Source organism: Meriones unguiculatus, chromosome X (genome assembly GCF_030254825.1).
Source record: "Meriones unguiculatus strain TT.TT164.6M chromosome X, Bangor_MerUng_6.1, whole genome shotgun sequence".
Classification (NCBI taxonomy): Eukaryota; Metazoa; Chordata; class Mammalia; order Rodentia; family Muridae; genus Meriones; species Meriones unguiculatus.
In genome coordinates, this window is record NC_083369.1 from 26410109 (window position 1) to 26423003 (window position 12895).

A 12895-nucleotide genomic window follows, 5' to 3' on the forward strand; every position below is an offset into this window, starting at 1 on the left:
AGGGAACCCCAACTCTACATCTTTGACTCTGTTACAGATCACAATGATGGCTCCTGTGGAATCCAAGTTTTCCCAGTCAACTGGAGACACCAATAAAGTGATGGATACCAAACCAAGAGTGGCAGAATGGCGTTATGGACCTGCCCGGTTGTGGTACGATATGCTAGGAGTCCCTGAAGATGGCAGTGGGTTTGACTATGGCTTCAAAATAAGGAAGACTGAACATGAACCTACAACGAAATGCGACCTGGTGAAGGTAATCAACTCTGGTATATGAGAGAGGAATCAGTGTGCTTCGGGTTCTATCATTTTTACAAACTTCTCAGCTGGGAACTTCTTGGGTAGAATCTTTAGTAGTAGATTTACTTAGTAGGACACATCATCTTATAACTAGTCCCTATGTTAAGGATTCTGTTTTTGAAATCGTGTTGTTCCAAAGTAGGAGTTAGAGAGAGGACAGATACTTTTTCAGTATCAGGTAATTTGCACAAGTAAAACATCAATTTTTTCCCTTGCTGGAGATTGATTCCAAGGTCTTGCACATGCTGTGTAATCACTACCGCGGGGCTACGTTCTCAATACTTTGCTTTTGAAACAGGTTTTCTTTCTTTTTTTTTTTTTTTCAATGCAGTTTATTCAGGAACATTGAACAATCCTCGGACCCCGGGGAAAGCCAGCCCACAGCTTAAATAGCCTCTGGGTAGCCAACCCAGGCGTGCCACGGGGGCAATGCAGATAGGTCCACATACATGGAAGCAAGCCAGATCCTCGGCCTTAGCCAAATGTGGAGTTGTTCGTGACAGAGAGCACTCACCATCGGGAAGGTGGAAGGCGGAAACCAGTTCCATCTTTAAGGCATAGCATTCCGCAGCTCTCTACAGTTCCCCCTTTTTGTTTTAGACACATCAGGCGAGAGTAGAGGTCTGATCTCTGATATTAGAAATAAATTGGGACTTTGTACAGATGTTGAAACAGGTTTTCACTGTGTATCCTGCGATGACCTCAAACTTGGAATTCTCCTGTCAGTCTTCCAAGTGTTAGGATTGCAGGTATTGGACACTAAGCCTGGAAAAGCACCACTTGAGATATCTCATGAATCATTTAGGCTCTGCATTGTGGACTTTGACCAGTACTGGTTGATTCATTATTCTTTCTACTTGTACAGAAATTAAGAAAACCTGAGGAAAGCAAAGGTGCTGATCTTCTGGCAGATGAAAACTTCCTAATGGTGACACAACTACATTGGGAAGATGATATCATCTGGGATGGGGAGGATGTGAAGCACAAAGGAACAAAACCTCAGCGTGCAAGTTTGGCAGGCTGGCTTCCTTCCAGTATGACTAGGAATGCTATGGCTTACAATGTTCAGCAAGGTGTGTCTCTGTGCTGGCAGTACCTAGCACACAGTTCTTCATCTCATTCATCATAACTAATCCTAGTTACTCTCTTTTAGGCTGCTGAGGGATAGTGAAATGCTTTAAATCTCATCCTTGATTTAAAAGAAAGAAATTGTTCATATAGGCAATTTATCATTTTATAATTTTTTTCTCTACCAGGTTAAAATAAATACAGTGCTTAGCTGGGCAGTTGCTGGTGTAAGCCTTTAATCCCAGCACTAGGGAGACAGAGGCAGGTTGATCTCTGAGAGTTTGAGGCCATTCTGGCCTACAGAGTGAGTTCTGGGATAGCCAGGGCTATACAGAGAAACCCTGCACCCAAAAGCCAACCAAACAAACAAAACCGGCCTTCCACCAGTCCCCATGAGTGTCCATGTGTGTGCACGTGGGAGTGAGCGTGCACACACACACACAAAGTGTGCTTAACAGCATGAAAACAGAATCAGAAAGGAAATTTCTGATATTCCAAAGATTATATTAACTTTTTGATGTTTTGTTTTCTGTGTATATATGCTTAGTTACTTGATTGATGTTGAGACAAGGTCTTGGTTTGTACCTGAAGCTGACTTGGAGCTCACTGTGTAGCCCGGGCTGTCCTTACCCTCACCATCTTTCGTATTCAAGCTTCCAAGTACTACAATTACGGGAGTTTGTTGCCACTCCTGGTGTGAGTCAGTGTTATAATGCTGTTTTGTTGTTTTGTTTTTATTTGTTCTTGATAGGGTTGCTATATAGACCAAGCTGACCTGGAACTCAGAGATCCATCCTGTCTCCTGAGTGGTAGTGTTTTTGGAGACAGGGTCTTGCCTATCTTGTATCCCAGGTTAGCATCAGATTTGCCGGAGTCTTTCTATCGCAGCCTCACAAATGCTGGGATTACACATGTAAGCCACCACATCCCACCATATATATTGTGGGTTTTTCTCTTGTTTTTTTTTTTTTGGTTGTTTGTTGTTTTTGAGACAGGTTCTCACTGTGTAGTTCTGGCTGGCCTGAAACTTAGAGATCTGCATGCCGTCGCCTCCCTAGTGCTGGGATTAAAGATGTGTGACTCTATGACTTGTTGATTTTCTCTTAACATAATTTTATTTGTAAGTTTTCAAAGTTGTGTATATAAATGTTAGTGACATGGGAAACATTGATTATTTATGAAATTTTGGAAGAAAAATGGTTTTAAATATCTCCATCTTAGCTATGTCAAAACTGTTAGTCAGACTTGACAGCACTTTTAAACATGTCCTTATCAATCTCTAAATTTTTCTTGGTGATCTTGATAATTCTTTGACAAACACTGAGGTCAGAGGGACATATTAAAAAGTAACCTTTATTTTTTGGATTTCTGAGACAGGATTTCACTCTGTATCCCTTGCTGGCCTAGTACTTGCCATGCATGTACTTCAGGCTTACCTTGAACTGAAAGTTAATCCTTCTATTTTAGACTCTTGAGTACATGTGCTAACAATAAATTCCACAAAACATTTAAAATGTAAAGAAAACAAGATTTGAAACATGATATTTGATATTCCATTTCTAAAAATGAAAAACGTAGAACTGTGTAAGCAAAACTCTGACTAAAAATATTCTAAAACATTTGCAATGGTCCCTTTAGTTTCTTCAGTTTTCTTTATATTCTGTATTCTCCACACTTTCTCAGTTACTCTGGAATTACCCAGTTACAAATCAGACCACACACTGCCACCCAACCATGTATTATATATATATATATATATATTTTTTTTTTTTTTTGAGATAGTATTACTGTATGTAACTCAGGCTGTCCTGGAACTCTACCTCTTGATTATACATACATACTACCACAGCCAACTCAAAAAATGCTGTACTTTCCAGGACTATTCCACAGAGAAACCCTGTCTCGAAAAACAAAACAAAACCCATAATTTCGTTTTGGTTTTTTTTTTTTTTTTTTGAGACAGGATTTCTTTCTATATCCCTGGCTGTCTTTATAGTTTGTAGAAAAAGCTGGCCTTGAACTCAGAGATTTACTGCCTCTGCTTCCCAAATGCTGGGATTAAAGGTGTGTGCCACCACCCCCTACCTAAAAATGCCTTAAATTTTAAAATTGTATGAAAAGCTGTTGCTCTTCAGTTCTAGTTAAATACTTTATGGGTTGCATAGTTTCTTGAGACAAAGTCTCTCTGTACATTGCTGGCTGCCTTCCCCCTGTCTCTGTTTCTCAAGTTCTAGGATTAAATGAGAATGCTACCGCACCCAAGTAAATTACATAGTATTTTTACTTTTTTCTTTTTGATTTTATGAGACAGGGTTTCTTTGTGTAGGTATGGCTATCCTGGAACTCACTCTGTAGACCAGGCTGGCCTCTAACTCACAGAGATCTACCTGTCTTTGCTTCCCAGGATAATGGGATAATAGGCATGAACCACTGCATCTGCATTTTTACTTTCTCTCTTTCTCTGTGTTTGAGACAAAGTCTTGCTGCGAATCACTTGCTGGCCTCCCTCTGTCCCTGCTTCCCAAACTGTAGGATTAGAGGAGAGGGCTTCCACACCCAAGTCAAGTACATACTATTATTGATAACAAGATCTTGATGTGTAGCCAGTCACCCCTCAAGTTCACAATCATTATCTCAGTCTCCTGAGTGCATAGTATTTGTGTTTTACGCATAATGTTCTTAGAAATGCATTTTCCTTAGTTACCAATAATTGCTTTATTTGCTAATATAGTTTAAAGTCAGTATTTATCACCATAATTTTTTATTATTTCATTTATTTTTATTTTTGTGCATTGGAGTTTTGCCTGCATGTGTGTCTGTGTGAGGGTGTCAGATCCCCTGAATCCGGAGTAAGCATTGTATGCTACCATGTGGGTGTTGGAAATTGAACCTCGGTCCTCTGGAATAGTAGCTTGTGCTATTAACTGCTGAGCCATCTCTCTAGCCTCTCACCATAATTATTTGGCTAGTCCCATAGTAAGAAGGCTGTTTAAGTTTTAACTATTATAACACTATTGTAATGGACATTTTGTCAGCAATGGTTTCTGTCTGGTGAGATATACATGAACTCTAGTAGATTCCTTTTGAATGTTATATGAATAACTGCACTAATTAGTTCTTTTTCTTTGTTTGATAGGATCATGACTGAAAGGAGCATTAGTGTTTTGTTTGTTAACTGTTCTGTCTGTCAACTGTTTTGTCTTCTTGTTTTGGCCAGGTTTTGCAGCCACATTGGATGATGATAAACCTTGGTACTCCATTTTCCCCATTGATAATGAAGATCTGGTGTATGGACGTTGGGAGGATAATATCATTTGGGATGCTCAGGCCATGCCTAGGATTTTGGAGCCTCCTGTCTTGACACTTGATCCCAATGATGACAACTTGATTTTGGGTATGTTGGTGGCAGAAGCCAGTGTTCACTTATCTTTGACATCGTACTAAATTAATGTCAAAGGGCAAGAGGAAATAAAAATGTTAGAGAAGGCAAAAACTAGGAACTGTTAGGCGATGATTTTTAAAAAGCAGAGTTGCAGCTGTCAGTGTCTAGTGTTTGAGTATTGTTTAGGAAAAACCCATACAGAAATGTTGACAGTTATATCTTTTAAGACATCATCAGGCATAGTTGGGCAGTGGTGGCAAACACCTAAAATCCCAGCACTTGGGAGGAGGAGGCAGGTGGATCTCTGAGTTTGAGGCCAGCCTGGTCTACATAGTGAGTTCCAGGACAGCCAGGACTTCACAGATGAACTGTCTCAAAACCAACCAAACAAACAAAAGACATCAGACATCTAGTTTAGCTGAAACAAATTAGCAAGTAAAAGTAGTCTGGAAGTGAAGTGAGATATCTACTTAGAAACTCCAAAAAATCAGTGGGAAAGGTGAATTTTAGCTGGACCTGGTAGCATGGATCCCAGTTACTTAGGAGGCCAAGGCAAGAAGACTCTAAGTTCAAGGCTACAGAGTGTGTTCCAGGGCAGCTTTGGCAACATAGTAAGATTCTGTTTAAAACTAATGCAAAAAGATGTCAAGAGGGCTGGAGATACAGCTCAGTTGTAGAATCTTTGCCTAGCCTGTGTAATAACTTACTGTTACAATCCTTAGTATTCCACTGAGGGGTGGGGAGGAGGGGCTAGGAAGAAGGGAAGAAGAAGAGGAGAAAGAAGAGGAGGACAGAAAGAAAGTGAGCCTTTAGGGATAGCAAGGAAGAGGAGGAAAGAAAATGAGCTTTTAGGGATAATAATTCCAAAGTCAATTCTTGTTATATCCTCAGAGATTCCTGATGAGAAGGAAGAAGCTACTTCTGATTCCCCTTCCAAGGAGAATAAGAAAGAATCATCTCTGAAGAAGAGTCGAATTCTCTTAGGAAAAACAGGAGTCATCAAGGAAGAGCCACAGCAGGTTGGTGAAAAGAAAAGGACTTGGTGTGTAGAAGAACAAAGAAAGGTATTAGGAAAGGGTAGTCTGATGATGCTTATTTGATCTGCCATTAGAACATGTCTCAGCCAGAAATGAAAGATCCATGGAATCTCTCCAATGATGAGTATTACTATCCCAAGCAACAAGGTCTTCGAGGGACTTTTGGAGGGAATATCATTCAGGTACAAATAGCTGCTTTGTTTGATGGAGGATATGGGTAGATATTGCCTGGGAAGGAGGAGGTATTTGCTTTTAACTCTTCTGCTTCCTGTGTAGCACTCAATTCCAGCTGTAGAATTACGGCAGCCCTTCTTTCCCACCCACATGGGACCCATGAAACTCCGGCAGTTCCATCGCCCACCTCTGAAAAAGTACTCCTTTGGGGCACTATCTCAGCCAGGACCACACTCAGTCCAGCCTTTGCTGAAGCACATCAAGAAGAAGGCAAAGGTATAATTGACTCCTGGTTAGAAGAAAAGGTCTTTAAGATAAGTGAGGTGCAAATTGGGGGACTATACTGGATATTAGATTATATTAGGGAATTGTTTTCTCAGATGTAATACAGTTTTATTTTGGTTATTCAGAAGAATGACCTTATTCTTAGTAGATATATATGGTTGTACTGAAGGCTAACTTGTTGCAGCTTTCAAAACTGGTTTACTAAAATGTGTAGAAAATTTACAGATAAATGGGGGAAACAAGTAGTTTAAACAAGTAGTGAGTTAAGAGATATTCAGAGTACTAGTCTTTCAATTTTAGTGATATCTTTGAGAGTTTTCACAATGAAATTGAAAAAAATGATATGCAAAGAATGTTTTGGTTTTGTCTCAGATTGGATGATAACAATGTGTGTAGTGTATCTTCCTGTGGGAAATAGTCTGTATTGTCTTCATTCTGGACAGATGAGAGAACAAGAGAGGCAAGCCTCAGGTGGTGGAGAGATGTTTTTTATGCGCACACCTCAGGATCTCACAGGCAAAGATGGAGACCTCATTCTTGCAGAATACAGTGAGGAAAATGGACCATTAATGATGCAAGTTGGCATGGCAACCAAGATTAAAAACTACTATAAACGAGTGAGACTGTACTCAAATAATTTATTATTATTATTATTTTTGTTGGTGTATGTTTTAAAAAATACTCAATTTTTTTTTAAAATTTTATGTGCATGAGTGTTTTGCCTCACAAATGTATGTTTGTGCACTACATATGTGTGTCTGGTGTCTTTGGAGTCCAGAAGAGTGTGTCAGGTCCCCTGGAACTGGAATTGTGGATGGCAATAAGCCATCACATGAGTGCTGAGATCGAAACCTGGGTCGTCTGTAAGAACAACAAGTGTTCTTAACCATGGAGCCATCTCTCCAAGCCCTGAAATTTTTGTTATCAATATAACTAAATAGGTTTGTGGTGATAATCTGTGACCATGTATTTTTCCCTGCACATTTCTTGGGAGAACGGAGTGGTATCTCTTGTTAATAGCAAATGCTACCCTCTTGGAATATTATATCTATGTTTATTAGTTTTATTCTGTGAGTCTAACTGAGTTCGCTATGTTTCTCCTAGAAACCTGGAAAAGATCCTGGAGCCCCAGACTGCAAATATGGAGAAACTGTTTATTGCCACACATCTCCTTTCCTGGGCTCTCTTCATCCTGGCCAGTTACTGCAGGTGACAATTCTTTCCTGTCTTTATTTTGTCCTAAAGAAATTCACAGATGAGGAGCAAGTTTGCCCCCAGAAGAAACAATTTTGTTTGATTGAAATACTGTTCATGTATTAGGTATAAGGAAGTGTGATCCACTAGGAGTGATGGTGGGTGTGGTGGTGTACACCATTAATCTCAGCCCTTGAGAGGCAGAATTTGAGACCAGTGTGGTCTACCTATTGAGTTCCTGGTTATCCAGGGCTGTGTAGTAAGACCCTACCTCAGAAAAGGGGAGGGGTCTGGAGAGGTGACTCAGCAGTTAAGAACACTGGCTTCTCTTCCAGAGTACTGAGTTTGATTACCCAGCACCTACACAGCAGCTCAGAAACATCTTTAAGTCTAGTTTCGGGAGATCCGAACCTTCTTCTAGTCTCCATGGGTACTTCATCCTTGTGGTGCACAGACATGGATGAAGGCAAAACACCCATACACATTTATAAAATTTTAAAAAGAAGTAAAAATAAAAGAATAGTATAATCCACTGGACATAAAGGGCAGGAAGATCAGAAGTTCAAGGTCATCCCTGGCTATGTAGCAAGTTTGAAGGCAGTCTGGTATATAGGACTCTTTGTAGTAGTGATAGAGGATTAAACCTAGAGCCTTTTGTATGAAAAGTAAATGTTCTACTACAGAATCACACCTTTAGCCTCTTTCAGGAGATTCTGATTATTGTTGGCTGTCCTCTTATTGTACTTTTCTTTGAGGTTTCTTGTTGGTTTTTAACCAAACCATCTCCTTTATTGAGTACATTTATAGTTTGTTTTCTTTTTATACTGTGTGCGTGTGTGTGTGTGTGTGTGTGTGTGTGTGTGTGTGTGTGTGATGGAAGTTGGAGTACAGCTTGCAAGAGTCTATCATGTCGTTCTACTATGCTGGTCTTGAGAATTGAATTCAGGTTTAGGTTTGGTGGCTGTCTTAGCACTGTTACCTCCTGTCACTTATTGATGTCTCTTTTTTTAAAAAAATTTTTAATTTATTATTTATACATTAAAAATTTTAATTTATTATTATATTATTTATAAATTAAAAATTTATAAATAATAAATTTTTAATTTATTATTTATAATTTATTATTTAATTTATTATTCTGCCTTCATATGTGCCTGCGCACCAGAAGAGGGTGCTAAATCTCACTACAGGTGAGCCACCATGTGGTTGCTGGGAACTGAACTCAAGACCTTTGGAAGAACAGTCAGTGCTCTTAACCTCTGAGCCATTTTTACAGCCCTTGATGGCTCTTTTATTTTTTTTTCTTTCCTGTGAGTGGCACACCCCTGTAATCCTAGCACTCAGGGAGGCAGAAGTACGTGGATCTCTGAGTTCAAGGCCAGCCTGGTCTGCAAAGTGAGTCCAGGACACCCAAGGCTACATAGAAAAACTATATTGAAAAAAAAAAAGCAGAAGAAGAAGAGAAAAAGGAGGAGGCAGCAGGGGAGGAGGAGGAGGAAGAGGAGAAGGGGATGGGAGTCTTTATGAGCACAGGCTGGGCTTGAACTCATGATGCATTTTCGAATACTTCCCAAGTGCTGGGATTATAGGTGTGTAACAACACTACCATGCCCAGCTTATTTTTATAGTGTGTGTGTGTGTGTGTGTGTGTGTGTGTGTGTGTGTGTGTACATGTGTACATGTGCATGCAGTGGTCAGCTGGATCTTTCCCTTTTGTGGTTCTTCAAAATATCACACAAATGGTCCTGATAGTCTTTGAAGGATTTGTAAACTTCTGTCTAAAACTTGAGAAGCCATGTCCCCATCATCTGCACTGTCCTCTGCATTATCTTCAGAGTTTCCATAGAACAGCTGCTTAGACTGAGCGCTCAGGAGCTTTCCCAGTCCAATGTTCCAAACTCCTTTTACAATCCTCCAAAAAACACATAGTCAGGTATGTCACAGCCATAGCTTATGATCCTGGTGCCTGTTTCTGTCTTAAGATTTCTGTTGCTGTGATACAGTACCATGATATACTAGGATTTACATGGTGCAAAGAGAGAATTGACTCATGCAAGTTGTCCACTTGGCTTATACTCTGTTAACATACATGTGCTCTCTTGTGTACATTTACACACACATGGACAATGTAAATAAATGAAAAATGTAATTAAAATTGTAAGATTATTTACTATCTTTGGTAATTCTATCCACAATGAATGATTAGAATTTATTTTCTCGTTCAGGTGGTGGTGGCTCATGCCTTAAGTGCCAGCACTTAAGTGGCAGAGGCAGGTGTATCTCTGAGTTGGAGGCCAGTCTGGTCTACAGAGCTAGTTCCAGGATAGCCAGGACTACACACAGAAACTGTCTCAAAACCACCCCACCAAAAAAAGGAATTTAAAATTTTCACCAATATAAAAGTCTTTCTTTTTTAGAGTTCATTATTAGGATTTTTAAAAACCGTTTTTTTTTTTTTTTTTTTTTTTTTTTTTTTTTTTTGTTTTGTTTTAATTCTGTATTGTTGTATCTGTGTGAGGACATTAGATCACTTGGAACTAAAGTTAGATAAAGTTGTGAGCCGCCGTGTGGGTTTTGGAAATTGAACTTGGGTCCTCTGGAAAATCAGCAAGTGCTCTTAATCCCTGAGCAATCCCTCCAACACTCATTATTAGGATTTTAAAAGAATTTACTTTTAAGCTGTGGGGTGGTGATCACAACTTTAATCCCATCTTTCTGAAGGCAGAGGCAGGTGGATCCCTGAGTTTGAGGCCAGCATGGTCTACAGCCAGGGCTGTTACACATAGAAATCCTGTTTTTCAAAAAACTAAAAATTATTATTTGGGTATGCATGCATGTGAGTTCACCTGTGGAGATAGAAGAGGATGTGTCTGATTCCTTGTATCTAAAATTATGGGTATTTGTGAGCTGTCGGATATGGATGATGAGATTAGAACTCCAGGTCTCAGAACAGAGCAGCACTCGCTTTTAACTGCTTAGCCCTCTCTCTACCTCTCTTAGGACTTTTTGGTGGTGGGAGATACCTCTCTTGATTCAAAGCCTATAACAGTTGATCCCTATCTAGCTTCTACTTTTATCTCAAATATTTCTGTGTAACTGCACTTCTGTGTTTTGTTTGTTGTGTCCTCTTAGCATACATACTTCACTTCATTGATTTTTTTTAATTAATTAACTAATTTATAAGAAAAATCTGAAGCCAGGTATGATGGTAGCATGCTTGTAGTCCTAATACTCAACAGTCTGAGTGATGCAGGAGAATTGCCTTTTTTTTGAGCCTCTCTGGGCTTCTGTAAGACCAGATCCTTCGAAATTATTTTGTCATCACCTCTTGTGTGTGAGACTGTAGATTAGGAGACTATTAGAACGTTAATTATAAAGCTCTTCAAAGCAGACCTATGGAATATAGACATTTTAAGTGTCCTGCACTGTGCAGCTAAGAAAACTTAAGCTCAGAAACTTTGACTTGTGTGACTTCATACAATGACTCTTAAAGGCTGTTTGTTCTGAATCTAAACTGTTTCTATCAAGAACTCTCTCATATACTTGCTATGTAGCCATCATGGATGACCTTGAACTCCTGATCCTCTTGCTTCTGCTTTGCAAGTGCTAGGATTATGGCTATGTGTTGTAACACCTTTCCTCCAGTACCATTAATGTGTGTGTGTGTGTGTGTGTGTGTGTGTGTGTGTGTGTGTGTAAGTCAGAGCCACATGTCAATGTTTGTTGTCTTCCTGTATTACTCTGTACCTTATTTTATCATCTCTCATAGATCCCAGAGTTCACAGTTCTGCCTAGGCTAGCAGGTTCATAGGATCTTCTTGTCTCCACTGTTCTTCTTCTTTGGGATAATAGGCTTATGCCTCTGTGCTCAGCTTTTTTATGTAACTGCTGGGGATGTAAACTCATGTTCTCATACTTGTACATCAAGCACTTTACCCACTGAGCCATGTCTCAGCTCCATTTTTTTGTCTTTTTTGTGTGGGAGGGGTTTCTTCATGCAACCAGACTGGTCTCAAATTTACTATGTAGTCAAAGATGGCCTTGAATCCTAATCTTGCTTTTCTTAACAAAGTCTGGCATTATATAATATACCATTATGCCAGGCTTTGAGTCACTTTTTTCTTGAGAGACAATCTCCTGCCATAGCTCAGGTTGGCCTGGAACTTACTATGTAGCCCAGGATGGCCTTAATCCCCTGCCTCCCCCATCCTGAATGCTGGATTTCGAGGATACATTGCCATTCCTTTGCTGTATAGTTGAAGTTTTTCTTTCTTTTTATCTGTTAGATTCTAAAAGTGATCTTGTTTTTTATATTCCATATAATTTGCTAATTTTATTGCATGGACTTTATCAAAGATATAGAATGAAGTAAATTCTTTCTTTTTTCAATAGATGGCTGAATTTTCTAGAGCTTCTCTGTGAATGACTTTTGGTTTGCTTTCATTAGGCTTTTGAGAACAACCTTTTTCGTGCTCCAATTTATCTTCATAAGATGCCAGAGACTGACTTCCTGATCATTCGAACAAGGCAGGGCTACTATATTCGAGAACTAGTGGATATTTTTGTGGTGGGCCAGCAGTGTCCTTTGTTTGAAGTTCCTGGTCCTAACTCCAAAAGGGCCAATACACACATCCGAGACTTTCTGCAGGTAAGGTTAGAATTATTCTAAGATGCTCATGCTAATAGAAAAATGAAAACACATCTGAGCTTAGTTTGGGGAAGGGACCCTGGTGAGGACATTTATCCTTTATCTAGGAAAATATTTTTGGTTCATTGGACAGGTTTTCATTTATCGCCTCTTTTGGAAGAGTAAAGATAGGCCACGGAGGATCCGGATGGAAGATATAAAGAAAGCCTTTCCGTCGCATTCAGAAAGCAGCATCCGGAAGAGGCTAAAGCTCTGTGCTGACTTCAAACGTACAGGTCATCAGTGTGACTACTTGTCTTCTCTGATGCGCTCATAATCCCAAAGTATTACAACTTTCAGTTAAAAGAAATGATAACTAATAGAATAGAAATTGATGGCTGTTAAACCGAGAAGGTACCAAATCTTGTAACTAGAGGACTGATTGCTTTTATGATAATTTGATGATAATTGGTTACTAATAAAGTCCATGTCCTGCAGAAGATGTAAGAATCCTTGCAGCAAGGCATTTGTTGACTAGTCATATCTAGGGCAGTAGTTGGTTCAGTGTCTGTTTACTATACTATTGCTTTTGGGTGTTTAGAATTCAGAACAGTTTCCCTGTATCTTTTCCAGGGATGGATTCAAACTGGTGGGTGCTGAAGTCTGATTTTCGTTTACCAACGGAAGAGGAGATCAGAGCTATGGTATCCCCAGAACAGTGCTGTGCTTATTATAGCATGATAGCTGCAGAGCAGAGACTAAAGGTGAGCCTCTTCTTCTTAGGGACTGCTTATGTCCATATTTGTTTTCAGAGAGATAGAATACTGT

General features: G+C 39.5%; 1 protein-coding gene across 2 annotated transcripts in view; it reads left to right on the forward strand.

Moving 5' to 3' along the window:
* The window catches only part of LOC110544427 (transcription initiation factor TFIID subunit 1-like), a 62536-nt gene that overhangs the window by 8550 nt on the left and 41091 nt on the right, over window positions 1–12895 (forward strand). For both annotated transcript variants that reach the window (XM_060375038.1, XM_060375039.1), the window contains exons 7-17: window positions 38–256; window positions 1166–1373; window positions 4586–4762; window positions 5642–5769; window positions 5862–5969; window positions 6064–6237; window positions 6690–6863; window positions 7351–7455; window positions 11888–12088; window positions 12222–12363; window positions 12701–12831. In XM_060375038.1, the coding sequence (XP_060231021.1) occupies window positions 38–256; window positions 1166–1373; window positions 4586–4762; window positions 5642–5769; window positions 5862–5969; window positions 6064–6237; window positions 6690–6863; window positions 7351–7455; window positions 11888–12088; window positions 12222–12363; window positions 12701–12831 (1767 nt within the window). The remainder of the gene's footprint in view (window positions 1–37; window positions 257–1165; window positions 1374–4585; window positions 4763–5641; window positions 5770–5861; window positions 5970–6063; window positions 6238–6689; window positions 6864–7350; window positions 7456–11887; window positions 12089–12221; window positions 12364–12700; window positions 12832–12895) is intronic.